The sequence below is a fragment of the Phaenicophaeus curvirostris genome, chromosome 25 (genome assembly GCF_032191515.1).
Source record: "Phaenicophaeus curvirostris isolate KB17595 chromosome 25, BPBGC_Pcur_1.0, whole genome shotgun sequence".
Lineage (NCBI taxonomy): Eukaryota > Metazoa > Chordata > Aves > Cuculiformes > Cuculidae > Phaenicophaeus > Phaenicophaeus curvirostris.
Window position 1 is genome coordinate 800,604 of NC_091416.1, and position 17,296 is coordinate 817,899.

The window sequence follows — 17,296 nt, forward strand, 5'->3', positions numbered from 1 at the left end:
TCCTGAGACACCCACACCACTCTGGGACACTTTGGCATTGGTTAGAGGCTGGGGAAGTCATGGGGCATGCTGAGTGGTGCATCAGGGCAGAGAGCAGAGCAATCACTGGCAGCACAGCTGGTACAGGAGCATCAGCAGCACCCAGTTGACCCGAGGGAGCTCACTGGGAGGGCAGGGAAAGGTGGAAAGGGCTGAGGTGTGTGCTGGGATGCAGCCCGTGCTCAGCCTCAAGCCCCGTGCCTGGTTCTGCATGCTGGCCATTGCTCCCCTCTCGTTTTGGAGAGCCAGGCTCAGCGGGAGCCAATGGAGAAAGGGAAATGCGATTACACGCTTCCAGGTGGATGCTCAGATAATACCAGGGCAATCAGCCCTGCCCTGGGCAGGCTGTGGCCGTGAGCTGCCTTGTGCTCCTCAGGTTTCCAACACGGAAGAGCGGCTGTCCAGTAGTTCTGCCAGGGGCTGGCAAGTCCCACAGCTCCAGGAGGAGGAACGCTTGCCTGGGCACAGCCTCTCACCTGAGAGGCACAGGAGGGTTGGAGAAGGTGAGCCCTTGGAGCCATGGGGACTCAGATGAGCGCTTGGAGCCACAGGGCTCAGAGGAGCACTTGGAGCCTGGGGGACTCAGAAGAACACGTGGAGCCGCGAGGACCTGGACACCTGTACTCCTTCAACTGCCAGAGGACGAGAGCTGCTCTGCGCCTCGGTTGGAGCTGGACCTGTGTACCCTGACCTTCCCACCCTGGCTGTGCGTGTGGGACTGCGACACGGGAGCCTCATCCACACTGTTTGTTTGCATAGCAGAGAACGGGGGCCGAAGCCAAATCCATTAAGAAAGCAAATAAATAAGAAGGCGTGAGATAAAGCGGCAGAGAAGGAAGATGAAGGTGATGAGCGGCTGCGCTCCCCAGGCGGGGACCCTGAGCCCACCGGGTGCCGCACACAGCGTGTCGAGGCAATTTCATTCCAGCTGGGAGAGCAGCGGGGCCGTGCTTTCAAATCCTGCCCATCTTCCCCAGAAGCACCAGTTTGGTAAGGGGAAAAAAAGACTTTTTCTTCTAAGTTAAAAGCAGAATCCCCACCAGCTGGAGGGTTGGCCCTTGCAGACGCAGGAGAATGCTCTTTCAGGGTGGCAGCTCCCCATTGCAGTGGTTTGTCAGCCTTTTTTCTCCAGGGAACAGCGTTGCCTTTTCCAGCTGCTGGGAATTTTCTGCAGAGGTTTTATTAGCCATGTTTTGCTTTGGTTTTGGACACAGAATGAAAGTTGGGACCAGAACAAACTGCACCAAGCACTGCGTTCTGGGTTCTCCTCCTTGTTTATTTGACTCAGTGGATACTTTCCTGCAGGAAAACAGGGGCTCCCGTGCTCTTTTCCATCACAGGGTGGCATTTGTGGGGCTTAAATCATGATATTTTGGTCAATATGGGCTATTCCTTTCCCTCCTCCAAGCAGAGCAGAGCCTGAGGCTTCTCTGATGCCCTTTGGAGGGAGAGGAAAGCGTGAGCGCCTTGTCAGGGGATCCCCAAGGTGTTGGCACCCACTTGGAGGGTGGCTTTTTGCACCACACAGGGACCTCCTGCCATGTGAGAGCGTTCCTCTCCTGCAGCTGTGGGGCTAGAGAGTGGCTCGTGAGTGACCTGAGCGTGAGGACCCAGCTCCCTCGCACTTGTTCTACCCAGCAAACACACAGCCTGGGAGGAACCTCCCCTCAACCCAGCAACGTGAAGGCTACGAGCCTTATCACTGCCCAGTGTTGCCATTTTAAGCAGCTAATCTCATGGGGAAAAAATGGAATCATTTCTGATTAATCACGGCTATTTGGCTGGGAAAGTGGTGTGGAGGGGCTGGGCAGGCACAAAGCTGAGGCAGGAGGAGAGTGGGGAGTCGCTGCATGGCACCGGCCGGGGCGCGGGGCTGGGGGCCAGCACGGGGTTGCTGGAGCGGGAGGAGCTGGCAGGGTGAGAGGATGCTCTGGTTTGACCTCAGAGTGGCTTGGGGTGGTGGGAGAGATGCAACTCACGCGGCAGGAAAGGGAAACAGAGGAGAGAAGGGGATCTGCAAATGTTCAGAGCCCCAGCGGTGAGAGGTGGAGGAGAGCGCTCTTGCTGCTGCTGAGAGGATGCTGGGGCAGCCCTGGGCCTGTCCTTAGATGGGGTGAACGTGGGTCAGTGAGCTTTGGGAGTCTTGTGTGAATGGGAAGCGAGAGTCGTGGAGGCAGAAGGGCTTTGAAGAAGAAAATCCCAGGGCTTTGTCCTCCGGTGCAGCCCCTCTGGCTCTGATTGACCCTAGAGGGGAAACTGAGGCACGGAGCCAGCGGGGGGGCAGTGGACCCAGCTGTTCTGCATGGTTGTTTGTGGGCAACTCACAGCACCTGGGGGGGTTGCTGTTCTCTCTCGGGGCTGTGTTTGGGCTGGATGATCACCCCCGGATAATAGCAGCCTTGTGCATCGCCGGGAGCCCCTCTGCCCCCGGCCAGGCGTGCAGCCCCGGCCACCGCAACGAACGGCTTTTCCACAGCCTTTTCCACAGCCACCCTGCTCAACAGCTGCACGGGGGCTCGGGATGCAGCTCCCTGTGCCCCACAGAGCGGGGCTGAGCCTTGGGGCCCTGCCTCGGGGATGGGGCTTTGTGGGGATCTGGGGGCACCGCAACAGGGAAACTGAGGCAGAGCAGGACTTGGGGTGCAAACCCTGCAGACCTTGGTGACCTGCGTGGGATGGGACCTCCCTTGTATCCCTGGGTGTCTCTCGGAGCCCAGGCAATGATGAAGAGTGGCTTTGTCCCCTGAGTCCACTTGTGTGGCTTTAAGGGCAGCTAAGAAGCTGTGGCTGGACTTTGGAGCAGAGCAGTGAGAGGGGCTGGGGGAGGGGGGTCAATTCTGGAGCACATCCAGGCTGGGAGTGTTGGGGTTGTTCAGCCTGGAGAAGAGAAGGCTCTGGGGAGACCTTAGAGCAGTTTCCAGCACTGAGAGGGGCTCCAGGAAAGCTGGGGAGGGGCTCTGGATCAGGGAGGGCAGGGATAGGATGAAGGACAATGGTTTGCAGCTGGAGGAAGGGAGATTGAGATGAGATCTTGGGGAGAAATGATTTCCTGTGAGGGTGGGGAGGTCCTGGCCCAGGCTGCCCAGAGCAGGGGTGGCTGCCCAATCCCTGGAGGGGTTCAAGGCCAGGCTGGATGGGGCTCGGAACCCCTGATCCAGTGGGAGGTGTCCCTGCCCGTGGCAGGGGTGGGACTGGATGGGCTTTGAGGTCCCTTCCAACCCGAACCATTGCATGGTTCTGTGAATTCAGCCGCAAAGCGCTTCCAGAGCCAGTGCTGCTGGAGATGTGGGACCCCAGGGTGATGCAGAACCCATCCCCACCCCAGAGCTCTGGCTCTGCTCAGTGTTTTCCACCTCCAGCGCCCGGCTGTCTGCTCCGAGCCGCCCCTGCAAGCCCGGGCAGGCGGCACCTCCAGATTCCAGGTGTGCAAGCAAAGCCGGGAATGCACGGAAACCACAGACCGCTCGGGGTTGGAAGGGACCTCTGGAGGTCACCCAGCCCAACCCTCCAGCGCAGAGGCAGGGGAGGGGGATTCGCTCGGGGGCTCCGGGCTGGGGGGGGCGGGAGAGGGGCCGGTTCCCTCTCCCCCCACCCCGGGGCTGCCCGGCGCCCGCCCGGCTGCCGCTGGGGGGGTGCGGAGGGGCGGGGGGCAGGCTCCTCGCCTTCCTCCTCCTCCTCCTCCTCCTCCTGCTCCTGACGTCAGCCCCGGCCCCGCTCAGTCGGGAGCGGCAGCGGGCATGGCCGGGGGGCGCGGGGCTGCGGGGCTGCTGGGCTGGGGATGCTGCCTCCTGCTCGGCCTCCTGCTCGGCTGCGGTGAGTGGGGTGGGGAGGGGCGGGGATGCTGGGGCTCGACAAAGCCCCTGCTCTCTCCACCTGCGGGTTTGCAGCGGTGTTGAGCCCTGCGAGCCCCCGGGGTTCCAGCGCTGTTGGGGTCTGCAAGCTCCTTCCAGCTCCACCCCGGCGTTTGCAGCAGGTTTGGGGGTTGCAGCAGGTTTGGGGGTTGCAGCGGGTTTGGGGGTTGCAAGCCCCTGCCCTCTCCGGCCCCGTGTTTGCAGCGGTTTTAGGGTCAGCAAGCCCCTTCCCCTTCCACCCCTGAGTTGCATCAGCTTCGGGGTTCTCAGGCCCCTGCCCAGCCTGTCCTGTCCACCTCCGGTGGTCTGAAAGCCCCTGTCTTGCCCGCTCCCGGCTTTGTTGGGGTCTGCAAGCCTCTTCCCTGCCCACACTCGGGTTTGCAGCAGTTTGGGGGTTTGCAAACCCCTGCCCTGCCCACCCCCGGGCTTGCAGCAGTATGGGAGCCGGGGAGCCCCCTGCCCATCCCCTCCCCAGCCCGGGGGAGGCAGCCGGAGGGGTCTGTCCGTCTGCAGAGCCGGGGCAGGCAGCAGGGCTGACGCCCTTTGGGTGCCGCCTGGCTGAGGGCCAGGAATGCTAAAATCGCAGAGCTGGGTGGGAGCAGCCCCCTCCCTCCAGCGATATCGCCTGCCGGCTCGGGGAGCAGGGAGTGCCCCGTCCTGCTCTTGGGACCCCCCTAAAGGTAGGGTGAGGGGTCCCCTCTGCGTCCCTGGGGAGCCAGGAGTGCCTCGTTCTCTTCTTGGTACCCCCTTTGCAGGGCAGGGTGGGGGGTGCCTTCTGCACCCCTGGAGAGGCTGGCACGGGTCTGGAGGTGTGGGGGAGCAGGGAGTGCGCCGTCCTCCTCTTGGGACCCGTTTGCAGCCCCCCCCCTCCATTGCAGGGCACGATGAGGGGTGCCCTGTGTGTCCCCTGGAGAGCCGGGAGTGCCCCTTCTGCTCTCGAGACCCACTTTGCAGCCCCCCCACCTAATGCAGAGCAGGGCGAGGGGTGCCCTCTGTATTCAGGGAGGCTGGTGTGGGTCTGGGGGAGCTGGGAGTGCCTCATTCTCCTCTCGGGACCCACTTTGCAGCCCCCCTGCCTAAGACGGGGCAGGGCGAGGAGTTCCTTCTGCATCCCCAGGGAGCCAGGAGCGCCCCATTCTGCTCTCGGGACCCTCTTTGCAGGGCAGAGCAAGGGGTGCCCCGTGTGTCCCCCAGGAGGCTGGCACAATGGCCAGGAAGGGACTGTCACCGTGCTCCATGGGGCAGAGGCGTGCGGGGCGCGATGTCGAGGTGCCCCGATGTGTGTGAATGGTGAATTATTGGGTAGCATCCACCCCTTTCCTTCTAAGGAGTTTTCCCCGAGCACTCTGTTTCTCTTGGCTTTTTTTTCACACTTTCTTTTTTTATCCTTTTTCCAGTCCATTTTCATCCTCTCGGGGGGCGGGGGGGCTGTGTTTCCTGCCCTGCCCTGCTCCCTCTCTGTGCCCTCCCCTCGCCAGGGACCAGGGAGCGTTCCCGCTGCGCTGGCTGCTCCCCGACACCTTCTCGCTTCGTGGTGATGATTCCAGGCGGTGGGGAGGCTCGCTCTGGCCAAGGCGTTGAGCACCCGAGCCAAAGGTGGGCTGCTTCCACTCCCAGCCCGTGCTGGGATCCCTTTCCTCGCAGCACATGAGCCGAGCGAGGCGTTCATTTGTTGGCGGCATCGCTGTGTTTGCGAGCCCAGCCGCGGTGAAAGCGTTGATGCTTCCCAGAAGCACGAGGAGCTGCGGCCAAGCCGTTCGCCGTCGGGCTGGGGGCTCGCGGTGCTTCCAGGGCAGTGGGCTGGGCTGGTGCCACCTTGGCCTCCTCTTCACTGCCGTCACCAGCTGATGGAGAGGTCTCTTGGATGTTGTCAGCTGGATGTAGCCCTGAGCTTGGAAACCTTTCCTCTCCTGGTGCACAAAGCTGTGTCCTGATGGGTCGATGGAGGGATGTTTGGGGTGCGTGGTGCTGATTCCTCCTGGGCTCCCTCCCCATCGCCCCCACCGCGAGGGCTGGGTTAGGGCAGAGGCTGTTGGGTGTTGGTGCTCCCATCTCCAGGACTGGGGCTTTGCCCCCTGTTTCTCCTGTCTCTGAGGAAGAAGGGGTGCAGGTGATCCTGCTCCATGATTCACCCCGGTTCAGGGGTCCGTGCGGGAAGTGATCTGCCAAGGCAGAGGAGGGGAGCATGTGGTGGGAGCAGGCAGGATCTGGCCTCAGCTGGTTTCTCTGAGAGGGGAGCAGAAACCTGCGGAAACCTCAAGCATCCCATGTGCGGCTCCAGACCCCTGTGGTGCCCCTCATCTCGCTGCTCAGCGCCGGGGGCTCAGCGCCGCCAACGCAGCCGCACTCCTCACCGGCTCGGTTCCACAGGAGGCTGGCGGAGGGGCTCCCCACCCCCTTCCCCGTCTCTAAAAGCAAATCTTTGTTCTTGTGGAGCTCTGGCTGCCGGCCGGCTGTTGGCCAGCCAGATGGAAAGGCAAGGGGGGCTCTCCTCCCTTCCCTGCTTGCTTGCTTGCAGACGTCCTCTCCGGATCTCGAGGTCTCCGGCTGGAGCTGTGCCAGACACAGGCTGGAGCTCAGTTCTGCGGCTGAGCTGCTCCACGCGTGGCCGGTGGGTCTCCAGCCCTGACCAGGTGCCCTCACCAAAGCGGTGGCTGCAGCCGTGCTGGGTGCAAGGAGGAATCGCTGCAGCTGGCGGTGCCAGGGTGCTGTGCCCCATGCCTCTCCAGCCTGCCCACGCACATAACGGGCTGGGAGTCTTGGAGCTGCAGGAGGAAGCCTTGTGTCCCCAGGGTTGTGAGGGGCTTTTGTCCACCAGCTGGCCACGGTTGCGGCATCTCTGGGTGCTCCTTCCAGCCCTGGGGAGGGCTCCTATCAGTCTGTCTCGGAGGAGGAATGGGGCAGCGAGCCCTTGTTCCAGGCAGGGCTGGGGCTGCAGCGTCCGTGTGCGCCTCCTCAAGGGCAGGGGGTGGGTGGGAGGGCGGGTGCCTGATGCCAGCCCCAGATGCCAGCCATTCTCCAGCTCTGAGCTCAAGGTTTTGGCTGCTCTGCTGCCTGCATGAGGGCTCTCATGCCGAGCAGGTCAGCGGGGCGGGCCAGCAGCAATCCCTCTCCCCAGGGCTGACTCTGCTCAGGTCGCACGCGGAAGGTCTGTAAATGACAGGGGGCAAAGCCTGGCCTGGCTGCTGCAGCCCAGAGGTGTTGGGGGCCCCAGACACATCTGTGGGTGCCGGCTGTGCCAGGCAGCCCAGCTATCGCCACGCAAGTGCCTTGCTGCAAAATTATCTCTTCCCACACACTCGGTCTGGTTTCCTGACCCCAGAGCGTGCTTCTCTCTGGGGTTTTCACCTGTTTTTCTAGCACCTCCTTTCCTGTGCGGTGCTTTGCACGTCCCTCTGTGTGCCGATGGGATGGGTGAGGGACAAAAGCTGCCTGGTGGAGTGTCCTCTGAGCTGGGACCTTTGCTGTGGCAGAAGAGCTCCTGGCTGTTTTTTTCAGGGTCAGGCCACCACATGCCTGCTCCAGATAAAGAGGATTTTGTGCGTGCGGTGTTGCCCTTTGAAGTCGCTGCCCTTGCGAGGCTCGGTGGCTGTTACCGAGCGGTGCTATCAAGGGAGCTGTTGACACAGCTGGCTCCCTGCAGCCTCTTGTCCCCGTACCTGGGCTGGGGGCGCTGAGCCAGCTGGTCCTGTTGCTGGGGCACAGTGCTGTTCCCTCCCGTGAGGTGCGCAGACGTCCCTTGCTGTGTCACCCAGCAGCGATGCTGTTCCCAGCCTTGCCGTGACTCAGCCCTTGTCCGCTGTGCCCCCTGGCCCCTCACGATCTGCTCTGCTCCGTGTCCTCGATCGATAGGCATTACCTTGCGCTGCCGCTCTGGAGCGTGGCCAGCGGCTCCATTATCGCTGCGGGCAAGTGGACAGGCTCCGCTAGTGAGGGTGTGAGTCCCTGGGGACACTTGTGCCATGGGTGGCGAGCAGAGCAGCAGCAAGGGGTCACCTGTTGTGGATGCTCCAGCTGCTGGGTTTGGGGTTCCAAAGGGTCAGAGCTCAGGGAGGGACTCGAGGGGTCCTGGTTGGGGACCTTCCTGACCAGCACTGCTGCCTTGGAGGGGGGAAAGGAGCAGGAGGCAGCCGCACAGGCTGGGGTGCCGCTCCAGAGCTGCTGCCCGCGTGCCCCAGCCTGCTGTGGGGAACACAGCACCCTGTTCACGCCCCAGCTCCTGGGGCTGCTGCGGGGGCAGCACCAGCTGACGTCAGGGCTCGGTCCCAGAGCGCGGGAAGGTGCAGCCTTTGTCCTTGCCAGCTTCAGGCTCCAGCACCCAGCGCCTTCCCCCACCTCTGCTCCCCATCTGGCACCTCCTTTTGCCTGTGAGGCGCAGGGGGAGCTGCTCTGGGATGCTGATTCGGACCGGGGGGTCGATCCGTGCTGCCCTGGACTTGGATGCAGAGCTCCGGCGAGGCCATCTGCTCTCTCGTGGGCTGTGGAGATGCGATCCCTTCCATACCTGTTCCCAGCTCCCCACCGTCATGGTGTCAGGGGATTTGGAGGCACAGAGGTCCTGCTGCCCACGTCCTGGGATGCCGTGGGGACTGACGGCAGTGGGTTGTCTCCAGGTGTCCTGGACGATCGATGGTGTGAACATGGGGTGCCTCGTCCCTCTCTGGGAGCAGGTTGGTGGCCTCAGCCCATGGCTTGCTGTGGATGCAGAAGGCATCGTGGTGGCCAGAGCGGGACTGGGATGCAGTGCATCCCAGGGGATGGAGACGGGTCTGGGCCTGGGCTCAGCTCCCTTGCTGGCTAAGACACTGAGGTTCCCTCGTTCTTCCTGCCCCTGACGGGCTCTGTCCCACAGCTGCAGCCAGCAAGGTGGAGGTCTCCATGCCAGCAGTGGTCGAAGCGGAGATCGGGAGCACGGCCAGGCTAGAGTGCAACTTCTCCATCCCTGAAGATGGTTCCTACACCTACATCAGCTGGTTCGTTGTGAGTGCTGGCGAGGGAGAGGAGCTGTGGGTGGTGGGCTGGGGTGGTAGCTAGTCCAGAGCTTTCTCCTGGGCTCCTCATTAGCCCAATCTTGGTCTCTCACCTTACAGGTTGACCGCCACAGCGAGGTGAAGCTGTGCCACATCACAGACGATGTCGTCCTGGAGGACACGGAGTACAGGGAGCGGCTGTCGGTGGGGGAGGACAAGGCTCTCTCCATCAGCAAGGTGACCGTTCAGGATGCCAGGACCTTCAAGTGCCGGGTCGGGGCGGCTGGCTACGACGTGGGCGAGAACCACACCGAGCTCCACGTCTACAGTGAGTGATGGACAGGGCAGGAGAGCAGCGCGGCCGTGCATCCTCTCTGTGGGGCTGGCGGGGGATCCCGTCCCATCCCTCCTAATACAGTTGTGGGGCCTTCTCTTTCCAGAGGTGCCTGAGACCCCTGAGATCGTGGCCAACACGGGAGGCGTCTCCGTGCAGAGCAGTGAGATGCCGCAGGTGAGGAGAGGCCCCACGGGAGGAAGGGGGAGGCTGCAGCCCTACCAGGCTCCCTGCTCTCCTCTCCCCATGCTCAAGGCTCTCTCTGCTGCTGCAGATCGCCCTGTGTGTGAGCAAGAACAGCTTCCCACGCCCCAACATCACGTGGCACAAGAACGGAGTGCGCCTGCAGGCGGAGGAGAACAGTGAGTGGGGCGGTGATGGGGTCGGGGATGAGGATGGGGATCTGTGCCTGCTCGCTTGGGAGAGGGGCTGGGCACATGTGCTATCCAGAACCTCATTCACGGTCTGGCAGCCCATGACCACCCATGGTCCCAACACTGCTGTGTCCCCTGCAGAGGTGAAGTTCACGGCCACGCGGACCCGCGAGTCGAGTGGGCTGTTCACAGTGAGCAGCACCCTCTTCGCCCATGTCACCCGGGAGGACCGCGACTCCCGGTTCCACTGCACGGTGCACTACTGGCTGCAGGGGCAGAGACGTGCCGTGGAGTCGCAGCCGGTCAGCGTCAAGGTCTTCTGTGAGTCGGGGGCTGGGAACTGCGCCTGCTGCCTGGTGCTGTGAGACAGGGGCCCCCAGCCAACCCTCCCTCCTCCCGCAGACCCCACCGAGCACCTGAATCTGCGTGTCACACCGTCCCCAGCGCTGGTGAAGGAAGGGGATGACGTGAAGCTGTTCTGCGAGGCTGATGGGAACCCGGCACCTATCTACTCCTTCTACAAGAGAGAGGTGAGACCAGAGGGGGCTGTGGCTCCTCTCCCGTGGTAGACATCTCGCGTCGTGGCTGCTCCTTGTCCTCTGCCCACAGGGTCCTGGGCAGTGGGACACAGCAGCTGGGCTGCAGCGGGGCGGCACTAAGGGCTCTGATTTCTCCCCATTGTCTGCAGCTGGAGGACAGCTGGCAGGACCTGGCGTCGCTGACGGACGCCAACCATGGGGTGCTGTCCCTGCACAATGTGAATAAGACCAGCAGCGGCCTCTACAGATGCCAGACCCTGGACTTGGATAGTATGAAACAGCTGGAGAAGGACATGGAGCTTGTTGTGAACTGTAAGGCGGGGGACGGGACCCTGCGCACCTCGTGCTCAGTGCTCTGTGCCCCCTGCTCACCTTGCCCTGGTCTCCATCCTTCTCCTAGACATTGAAGAGGTCCACGTGGAGATGGAGCCGTCCTCGCCTGTTATTGAAGGGGGCAGCGTGAAGCTGAGCTGTGATGCCGACAGCCCCTTGGCCCTGGAGTACCAGTGGAGTGATGCGAAGGTGAGCAGGCGTTTGGCTTGATTCGAAGGAATCGACTCGTGGACGGGCTGTGAGTCAGTGCCTTTATTTAGCCAGCCTGGAGGGCAGGATCTGTGTCTTGTAAAATGCACACGTGCACACCCATAGAGGAGTTTTGGCGTAGTTTATATAGCTTTTTAATCAAACACTCCATACATCTTGTGGTTAGTCTTGATAATCAAGCAGTTAGGTTATATAACTTGTAGGTCCCCCTTCAGCCCCCCTTCTTACTGAACTGTTTGCTTCAGAAATTGCTGCACTGTAATTTTACCCCTTCAGGTCCCTGTTTGCAACAAGCCAGTTACAGAAATGCTAAAAGTGACCTAATTTTGTCACGTTATCCCTTAATTTGGGGTACTGTCACGCTCAGGCTTGGTGAGCCTGGGCTTTGTAGCAAACAGGGCAGAGTCAGGGGCTTGCTGAGTTGCTTCTGAGAGAGGCCAAGGGGCAGGTTTTCCCCCCACATGGACCTGTGTTGCCCATCTCTGCCTTTTCACCTCCTGGCCAGCACTGCAGGACATCCTGTGCTTGCCGGTTCCGTTGCTGTGCGTCAGAGGGAGGTTTGGGACCCTCTAGGAGCCTCGCTTTGGGTGCAGAAGGGTCTGTTGCTCCATACTTGTTTTGGGGGGGGCATCCCTTCCTAACAGGGCAAGAAGATCGGACAAGGGAACCAGGTCCTTCTGAACAACGTCACCTTCGAAACCTCCAGCAACTTCAGCTGCAAAGTGATGGCACCAAGCGTACCAGGGCTGGAGCAGAGCAAGCAGGTGGCTGTGGCTGTTCAAGGTAAGAACCAGCACGTGTGGGCGCACTGCCCTGCGAGAGGGAGCCCCATCCCGCCCAGCACCGTTCTCCCCAAGAGCCGTGGGCGCTAGAGGTGCCTTCCCCACAGGGAAGCCGCGGATCGTCTCCATCAGCTCCCCGCTGTACGTGCGGCATGACCAGGTGGTGAACCTGACCTGCAAGGCCATCGCCTTCCCCAGGCCCTCTGTCCACTGGAGCATCAATGGGACGGTGAGAGCTGGGGAGGCTGCTGGGTCGGGGCTGTGGGCTCTGAGACAGGCTGTGCCTGTTAGTTGGCAGCGGCTGAGCATGAGCCAGCAGTGGCCCAAGTGGCCAAGTAGGCCAGTGGCATCTTGGCTTGGATCAGGGAAATGATTGTGCCCCTGGACTCAGTGCTGGTGAGGCCGCACCTCAAATCCTGGTTTAGTTTTGGGCTTCTCACTGCAACACTGAGTGTCTGGAGCACATCCAGAGAATGGAACGGAGCTGGGAAAGGGGCTGGAGAACAAGGGTTATGAGAGGCATCTGAGGGAATTGGAATCTGGAGAAGAGGAGGCTGAGGAGAGAGCTCATCACTGTCTACAACTGCCTGAAAGGAGGTTGTCATGAGGTGGGTGCTGGGCTCTTCTCCTAAGTGATAAGTGATGGGATGAGAGGGAATGGCCTCGAGTTGCACCAGGGGAGGTTCAGATTGGACATCAGGCAAAATTTCTTCACCATAAAGGGTTCTCTGGGCACTGGCAGAGGCTGCCCAGGGCAGTGATGGAGTCTCCCTCCCTGAAGAAGTTTAAAAGACAGGGTGGATGAGGTGCTCAGGATGGTTTAGTAGAGGACAGGTATGGTTGGACTTGATGATCTCAAAGGTCCTTTCCAAACGAGTCATTCTATGATTCTATGATCGCCTTGGACACTGAATCCTTTGCTGCCTTCCCCACTCTCAGGCTCACGAGTACATTGAAAACCAGCACATCGCCAGCAACCTGACGGTGCGCGTGAACCGCGACCTGCTGCAGGCCGGAGCCATGTGCAGGGTCTCCAACGAGCTGGGCATCAGCGAGGAGCGCATCCAGCTGCTCGGTGAGTCTTGCGCGCTGCCTTCTGCCCCAGGAACCCAGGGAAGTATCAGTACCCCTCGCAGAGGCACTGCGTGTGCTGTGGTGTGGCTGAGCTCTGTCTCTCTCCCGCCTTTCCTGCTCTCCCAGTGGAGTCCATCAGAAAAGGTCAGTCTGCGTGGTGCTGGGTGCGTGCGTCTGGGAGCGCAGGCTCTGGCAGGAGCACGCCTGCCAGCGGCACGAGTCACGCTCGCCTCTGGGGAGGGAGCCTTGGCTGTTGGCTCTTGCACCGCATCTGTCACAACTCCTCTCCCCGTGCCAAGCTGCAAGGGAAGTCGAGGCTCTGTTTCTGCAGCAGCATCAAAGCTCCCTGCTTGCCCTCAGCCCAGCAAGGCCAGTGAGAGCAGCTTCCTGCAGCCCTGGCCCGCTGGGCACGGAAGCAAAGGGGTAGCCTGATGTCTTGCAGGAAACCTTGGAAGCCATCATAGAATCATGGAATGGTTTGGGTTGGAAAGAACTTCAAAGCCCATCCAGTCCCACCCCCTGTCATGGGCAGGGACACCTCCCACGGGATCAGGGGCTCCAAGCCCCATCCAACCTGGCCTTGAACCCCTCCAGGGATGGGGCAACCTGGGCCAGGGCCTCCTCACCCTCACAGCAAAACATTTCTGCCTAAGATCTCATCTCAATCTCCCCTCTTCCAGCTTAAAACCATTCCGAAAAGGAGGTTGTACCAAGGTGGTTGCTGGTCTTCTCCCTGGTAGCCAGTGACGGGACAAGAGGAAGTAGCCTCAGGGTGCACTAGTAGGGATTTAGGTTGGACATTAGGAGGAATTTCTTTACTGAAAGAGTTGTGAAGCATTGGCGGAGGCTGCCCAGGGAGGTGGTTTGAGTCGCCATCCCTGGAGGTGTTTAAAAGATGAGTAGATTTTGTACCTGGGGACATGGTCTTGCAGCAGACTTGGGGAGGGCTGGATCGATGGTTGGACTCAGTCTGAAAAGTCTCTTCAAACTGAAACCATTCTATGATTCCCGCTTGTCCTATCACTTGTCCCATCCTCCTGTGCACATGGGAGCACGGCAGCCGGGAGCAGAATGCAAAGTGCATTCCTACAGAAATTGCTCTAATGGAGCACTTTGCATCCTGCAGGAGCTGGAGAAGCATCAGAGCCCCCGTGGTGCTTTCCTGGGGGAAGGAGCTCCTTTCTTTGCTCAGGGAGGTACAGGAGAGCAGAAGCTGGGGAGCATCGGGGTGGGACTGGCATTAACTTCTTCCTCTCCTGTTGTGTTTAGAGACACCAGAGAGCAAGGGGGTGATCATTGTGGCGATCATCGTCTCCATCCTTGTGGTGGCCGTGCTGGGGGCCGTCATCTACTTCTTGCACAAGAAAGGCAAGCTGCCGTGTGGCCGCGCTGGAAAACAGGACATGTAAGCACAGGCACGCACCCTCTCGGGGACCCGCTTGCCATCACTCCTGCTTCCCATCTCATTGCACTAGCCACCCCCTGCCCGACGCGGAGGGAGGCGATAGGGCAGCCTCGGGGGCACCGCGCTGGGCTCTCGGCAGCGCTTCCAGCTTCCCACAGCCTGGGGTCCGCACAGGGAGGTGATGAGGAGGACAGCAGAGTGGTAGAGCAGCCAAGGGACCCCTTCCCAGCAAGGGGCTGGGCAGCCCAAATCAAGCTTTGGGCTTGAGCTGGCTGAATGTGAGGCAGTGGTGGCCCAGGTGACCAAGAAGGCCAGTGGCATCTTGGCCTGTATCAGAAACAGCGTGACCAATAGGACTAGGGAAGTGATTCCACCCTGTACTTGTCCCCTGAAACTGGAACCTCTTTGACCCCTGGCCTTCCTGTGCCCCATCCCCACTCCAGAGCATCCCCAGAGATGGAGCCCCAGGGCTTGGCCTCACTCAACAGGCCACGTACCCTCCTTGGTGTCACAAACATGTCTCAAAATTGTCACCTCCCTCCCCTAGCACAAAGCCAGAGGCACGTAAAGACAAGATTGTAGTTGACGTTAAGTCAGATAAACTTTCCGAAGAGGCGGGGCTCCTGCAGGGCGCCAACGGTGAGAAGAGACCTGCCGCTGACCAGGTAGGACAGAGCGTCGTGCGCTGCCCTTCCCCAGGCTCAGGGCTGCTCCCGGGGCTGGGCGCAGCGGTGAGGAGCGAGGTCGCATCGAGGTAACGCTTTGCTCCTCTCCCAGCACTCCCCACCCTGCATGGGCCTCCATCATCCATCATCAGCGCTCGAGAGGGGCCGAGGGAGGGAGGGGAGGTCACAAAGCCGCCCGAGAATGTAGGAGCAGCCTTGCTCTGCGTGCACACGGCTCCGCTCCGTGCCAGCCCCTGGCACCTCCTGGGAGCGTGCTGCCCGCCCCGCTTGGCACTGCCTCCTTCCGCGCCTCTTGGAGCAGGAGCCAAGTTCCTGGGTGGCTTTGGGAGAAGGAACTGTATAAACAGCTCTGGCCAGGAGTCAGAGCAGAGGCTGCAGGACCAGGTTGTGCTTTAACACCTCTGAGCAACGGTCAGCACTGGGTGAGATAGATGAGCTGCTGCGTGCCAACCTCTCATTGAGGGCAGGAGCTCACAGTGTCAGTGCGGAGCTGTCACCGTGCTAGGGCAGGGCTTGCACATCCTGCGGAGCCACAGGATGCAGCATCAGAGCCCACTGCGATTTTATCTGCCTTAGAATCATAGAATGGTTTGGGTTGGAAGGGACCTTAAAGATCATCCAGTTCCACCTCCACTCATGGGCAGGGGCACCTCCCAGTAGATCAGGCTGCTCAAGGCCTTAACCCACCTCTGTCTATGGTTCTATGATTCATGTTCACCCCTAACTTCTTTTCTTGCTCCCCCCTCCTCTTTCTCTTTCGGCACACTGAAGAGCGAGAAATACATCGATCTGAGAAACTAGAGGGAATCTACCTAAGTGCTTTCTTCCTTCAAACCTTTCCTGCTCTTGGATTGCCTTGTCCCACCCTTGCTCTGGTCCCTGGGGAGCACGGCCAGAGACGCTGACCGCCTCGCAGCGCTGAGCGCCAACGCGTGGGGGACCCCCCGACTCACCTCTCTGTTACCTCAACCGTGGGCTTGCAGGTTGTCGACTTCGCAGCAGCAAAGCTGGATTTGCTTATTTACTCCAGAGAAGCCAAGAGCGCTATTGGAAAACATATCCCGCTGTGCTGCCTGGGGGAAGGACTGGAGGCTGTGTCGGGAGATCTGTCCTGGATGCACGTGGGAAGGTTTTGATGTGTTTTGCCCCTAAACTTGTTCAGAAAGCTGGTGAAATTTGTACTTTTTGGGCTGTCCCAGGCACCTTAGATGTAGTGGCGTGCAGGTTAGATGAGCGAAGAGTGGAAGTGGTTGTGGTAGAGTGGAAGTGGTGTGGCAGAGCGGCGATGCCGGCTGCCAGGGAGGGCTTAGTGCTTTGCTTTTCCTTTTGGAACGGTGTTTTGGTTTAATCCGGCGCGTCCTGGCGGCGCTGGGCACGCAGGGAGCTCTGCAATGGGTGGTCGCGTGGGGGGCGAGTGCCTGGCAGAGCACAGAGGGGCTCCCGGTTCCTGGGCAGAAGCCACATCAAGGGGTTAAACTCTCTGGTTTGTGGTAGCGTGAGGGCTTCTCCCACCCCACGCCCCAGGGAATTGGATCAATTCAGGGGGGGCTGCAACAGCAGGTCCTGGAGCCCCCACCCAAATTCAAACCTAAGCAATGACTCGATCGGGGCCAGTCAGTGATGTCTCAGGGTTTTTATTTGCGCCGAGCAGTCCCCACCCCCTGGTCGAAGTGGTTCATTTCTATGCTTGGGTGGCACCTCTGAGTGACGGAGCAGGGAGCCCAAGCAGCCTTCGCCTCCCACAGCCCCAGCTCTGCCTCCTCCTAAGCCAGAAGATCCACCAGCCGCCTCTCCTTCCTCCAGGCCCCCTCTCCGTGCGCGCTGCCCACCAGCCTTAGCTCCCGGCCGCCAGGGCCGCGTCCCTGTTCCCGTGTTGTCGGAAGCAGAAGCTTTGGGTTCTATATATATATTTTTGTTGGATTGTGTGTACATTTCCAGGAGTTTTTGTCTGATAACTTGCCAGGTTGTTGGGTTTTTGTTTTTTATATATATATATGTGAAAATAAAGTACCACGTTCAAAGCCGGGCTTGGAGTTTGTTCCCACCAGGATCATAGAATCATAGAGTAGGTGGGTTGGATGGGACCTTAAAGATACTCTAGTTCCAACTCCCCTGCCCTGGGCTGGGACACCTCCCACTGGATAAGGGAGCTCAAAGGTCTTTTCCAACCCAGCGATGCTGTGATTCTGTTAAATAGGGGCAGCTTCTATCGCTTTTCATCGTTCTTCATCAGTGATCACGGCAGGGGGGTCAATCACCTTCTACAGGGGTGACCTCAAGTAACCCCTGTGACCTCAAGTAACCCCAATTAACCTCAGGTAACCCCGTGTCCTCGTTTGACCCCACGGTGTCGTTTTTGCGGGGTTCCTTAACCTCAAGTAACCCCTGTGACCTCAAGTAACCCCCGTGTCCTCGTTTGACCCCACAGTGTCATTTTTGAGGGGTTCCTTTGACCTCAAGTAACCCCTGTGACCTCAAGTAACCCCAATTAACCTCAGGTAACCCCGTGTCCTCGTTTGACCCCACGGTGTCATTTTTGAGGGGTTCCTTTGACCTCAAGTAACCCCTGTGACCTCAAGTAACCCCAATTAACCTCAAGTAACCCCCATGTCCTCGTTTGACCCCACAGTGTCATTTTTGAGGGGTTCCTTTGACCTCAAGTAACCCCTGTGACCTCAAGTAACCCCAATTAACCTCAG

The 17,296-nt window shown here is 60.2% G+C and overlaps 1 protein-coding gene across 3 annotated transcripts; it reads left to right on the plus strand.

Moving 5' to 3' along the window:
- The first annotated feature begins 863 nt into the window (after positions 1-863).
- MCAM (melanoma cell adhesion molecule) lies at positions 864-16,618 on the plus strand. 3 transcript variants are annotated; one of them, XM_069876283.1, is made up of 15 exons: positions 864-1,029; positions 8,743-8,870; positions 8,981-9,188; positions 9,301-9,371; positions 9,469-9,556; positions 9,710-9,889; positions 9,971-10,098; positions 10,257-10,419; positions 10,508-10,629; positions 11,295-11,433; positions 11,540-11,661; positions 12,372-12,507; positions 13,776-13,911; positions 14,459-14,576; positions 15,369-16,618. In XM_069876283.1, exons 1-15 carry the CDS (start codon positions 879-881, stop codon positions 15,396-15,398), a joined length of 1,920 nt encoding a protein of 639 aa, XP_069732384.1. In that variant the 5' UTR covers positions 864-878; the 3' UTR covers positions 15,399-16,618. The 3 variants fall into 3 exon arrangements, with proteins under 3 accessions (XP_069732384.1, XP_069732386.1, XP_069732385.1); XM_069876284.1 differs by lacking the exon at positions 864-1,029 and adding an exon at positions 3,762-3,852; XM_069876285.1 differs by lacking the exon at positions 14,459-14,576.
- Positions 16,619-17,296: the final 678 nt, after the last annotated feature.

What these genes read in the sequence shown, in the direction of transcription:
- MCAM (XM_069876283.1), top strand. Translation starts at nt 879, where the DNA reads ATGAAGGTGATGAGCGGCTGCGCTCCCCAGGCGGGGACCCTGAGCCCA. An exon ending in CCTACATCAGCTGGTTCGTT is followed by an intron (nt 8,871 to 8,980) that starts GTGAGTGCTGGC and finishes CTCACCTTACAG; the next exon opens with GTTGACCGCCACAGCGAGGT. An exon ending in ACTGGAGCATCAATGGGACG is followed by an intron (nt 11,662 to 12,371) that starts GTGAGAGCTGGG and finishes CCCCACTCTCAG; the next exon opens with GCTCACGAGTACATTGAAAA.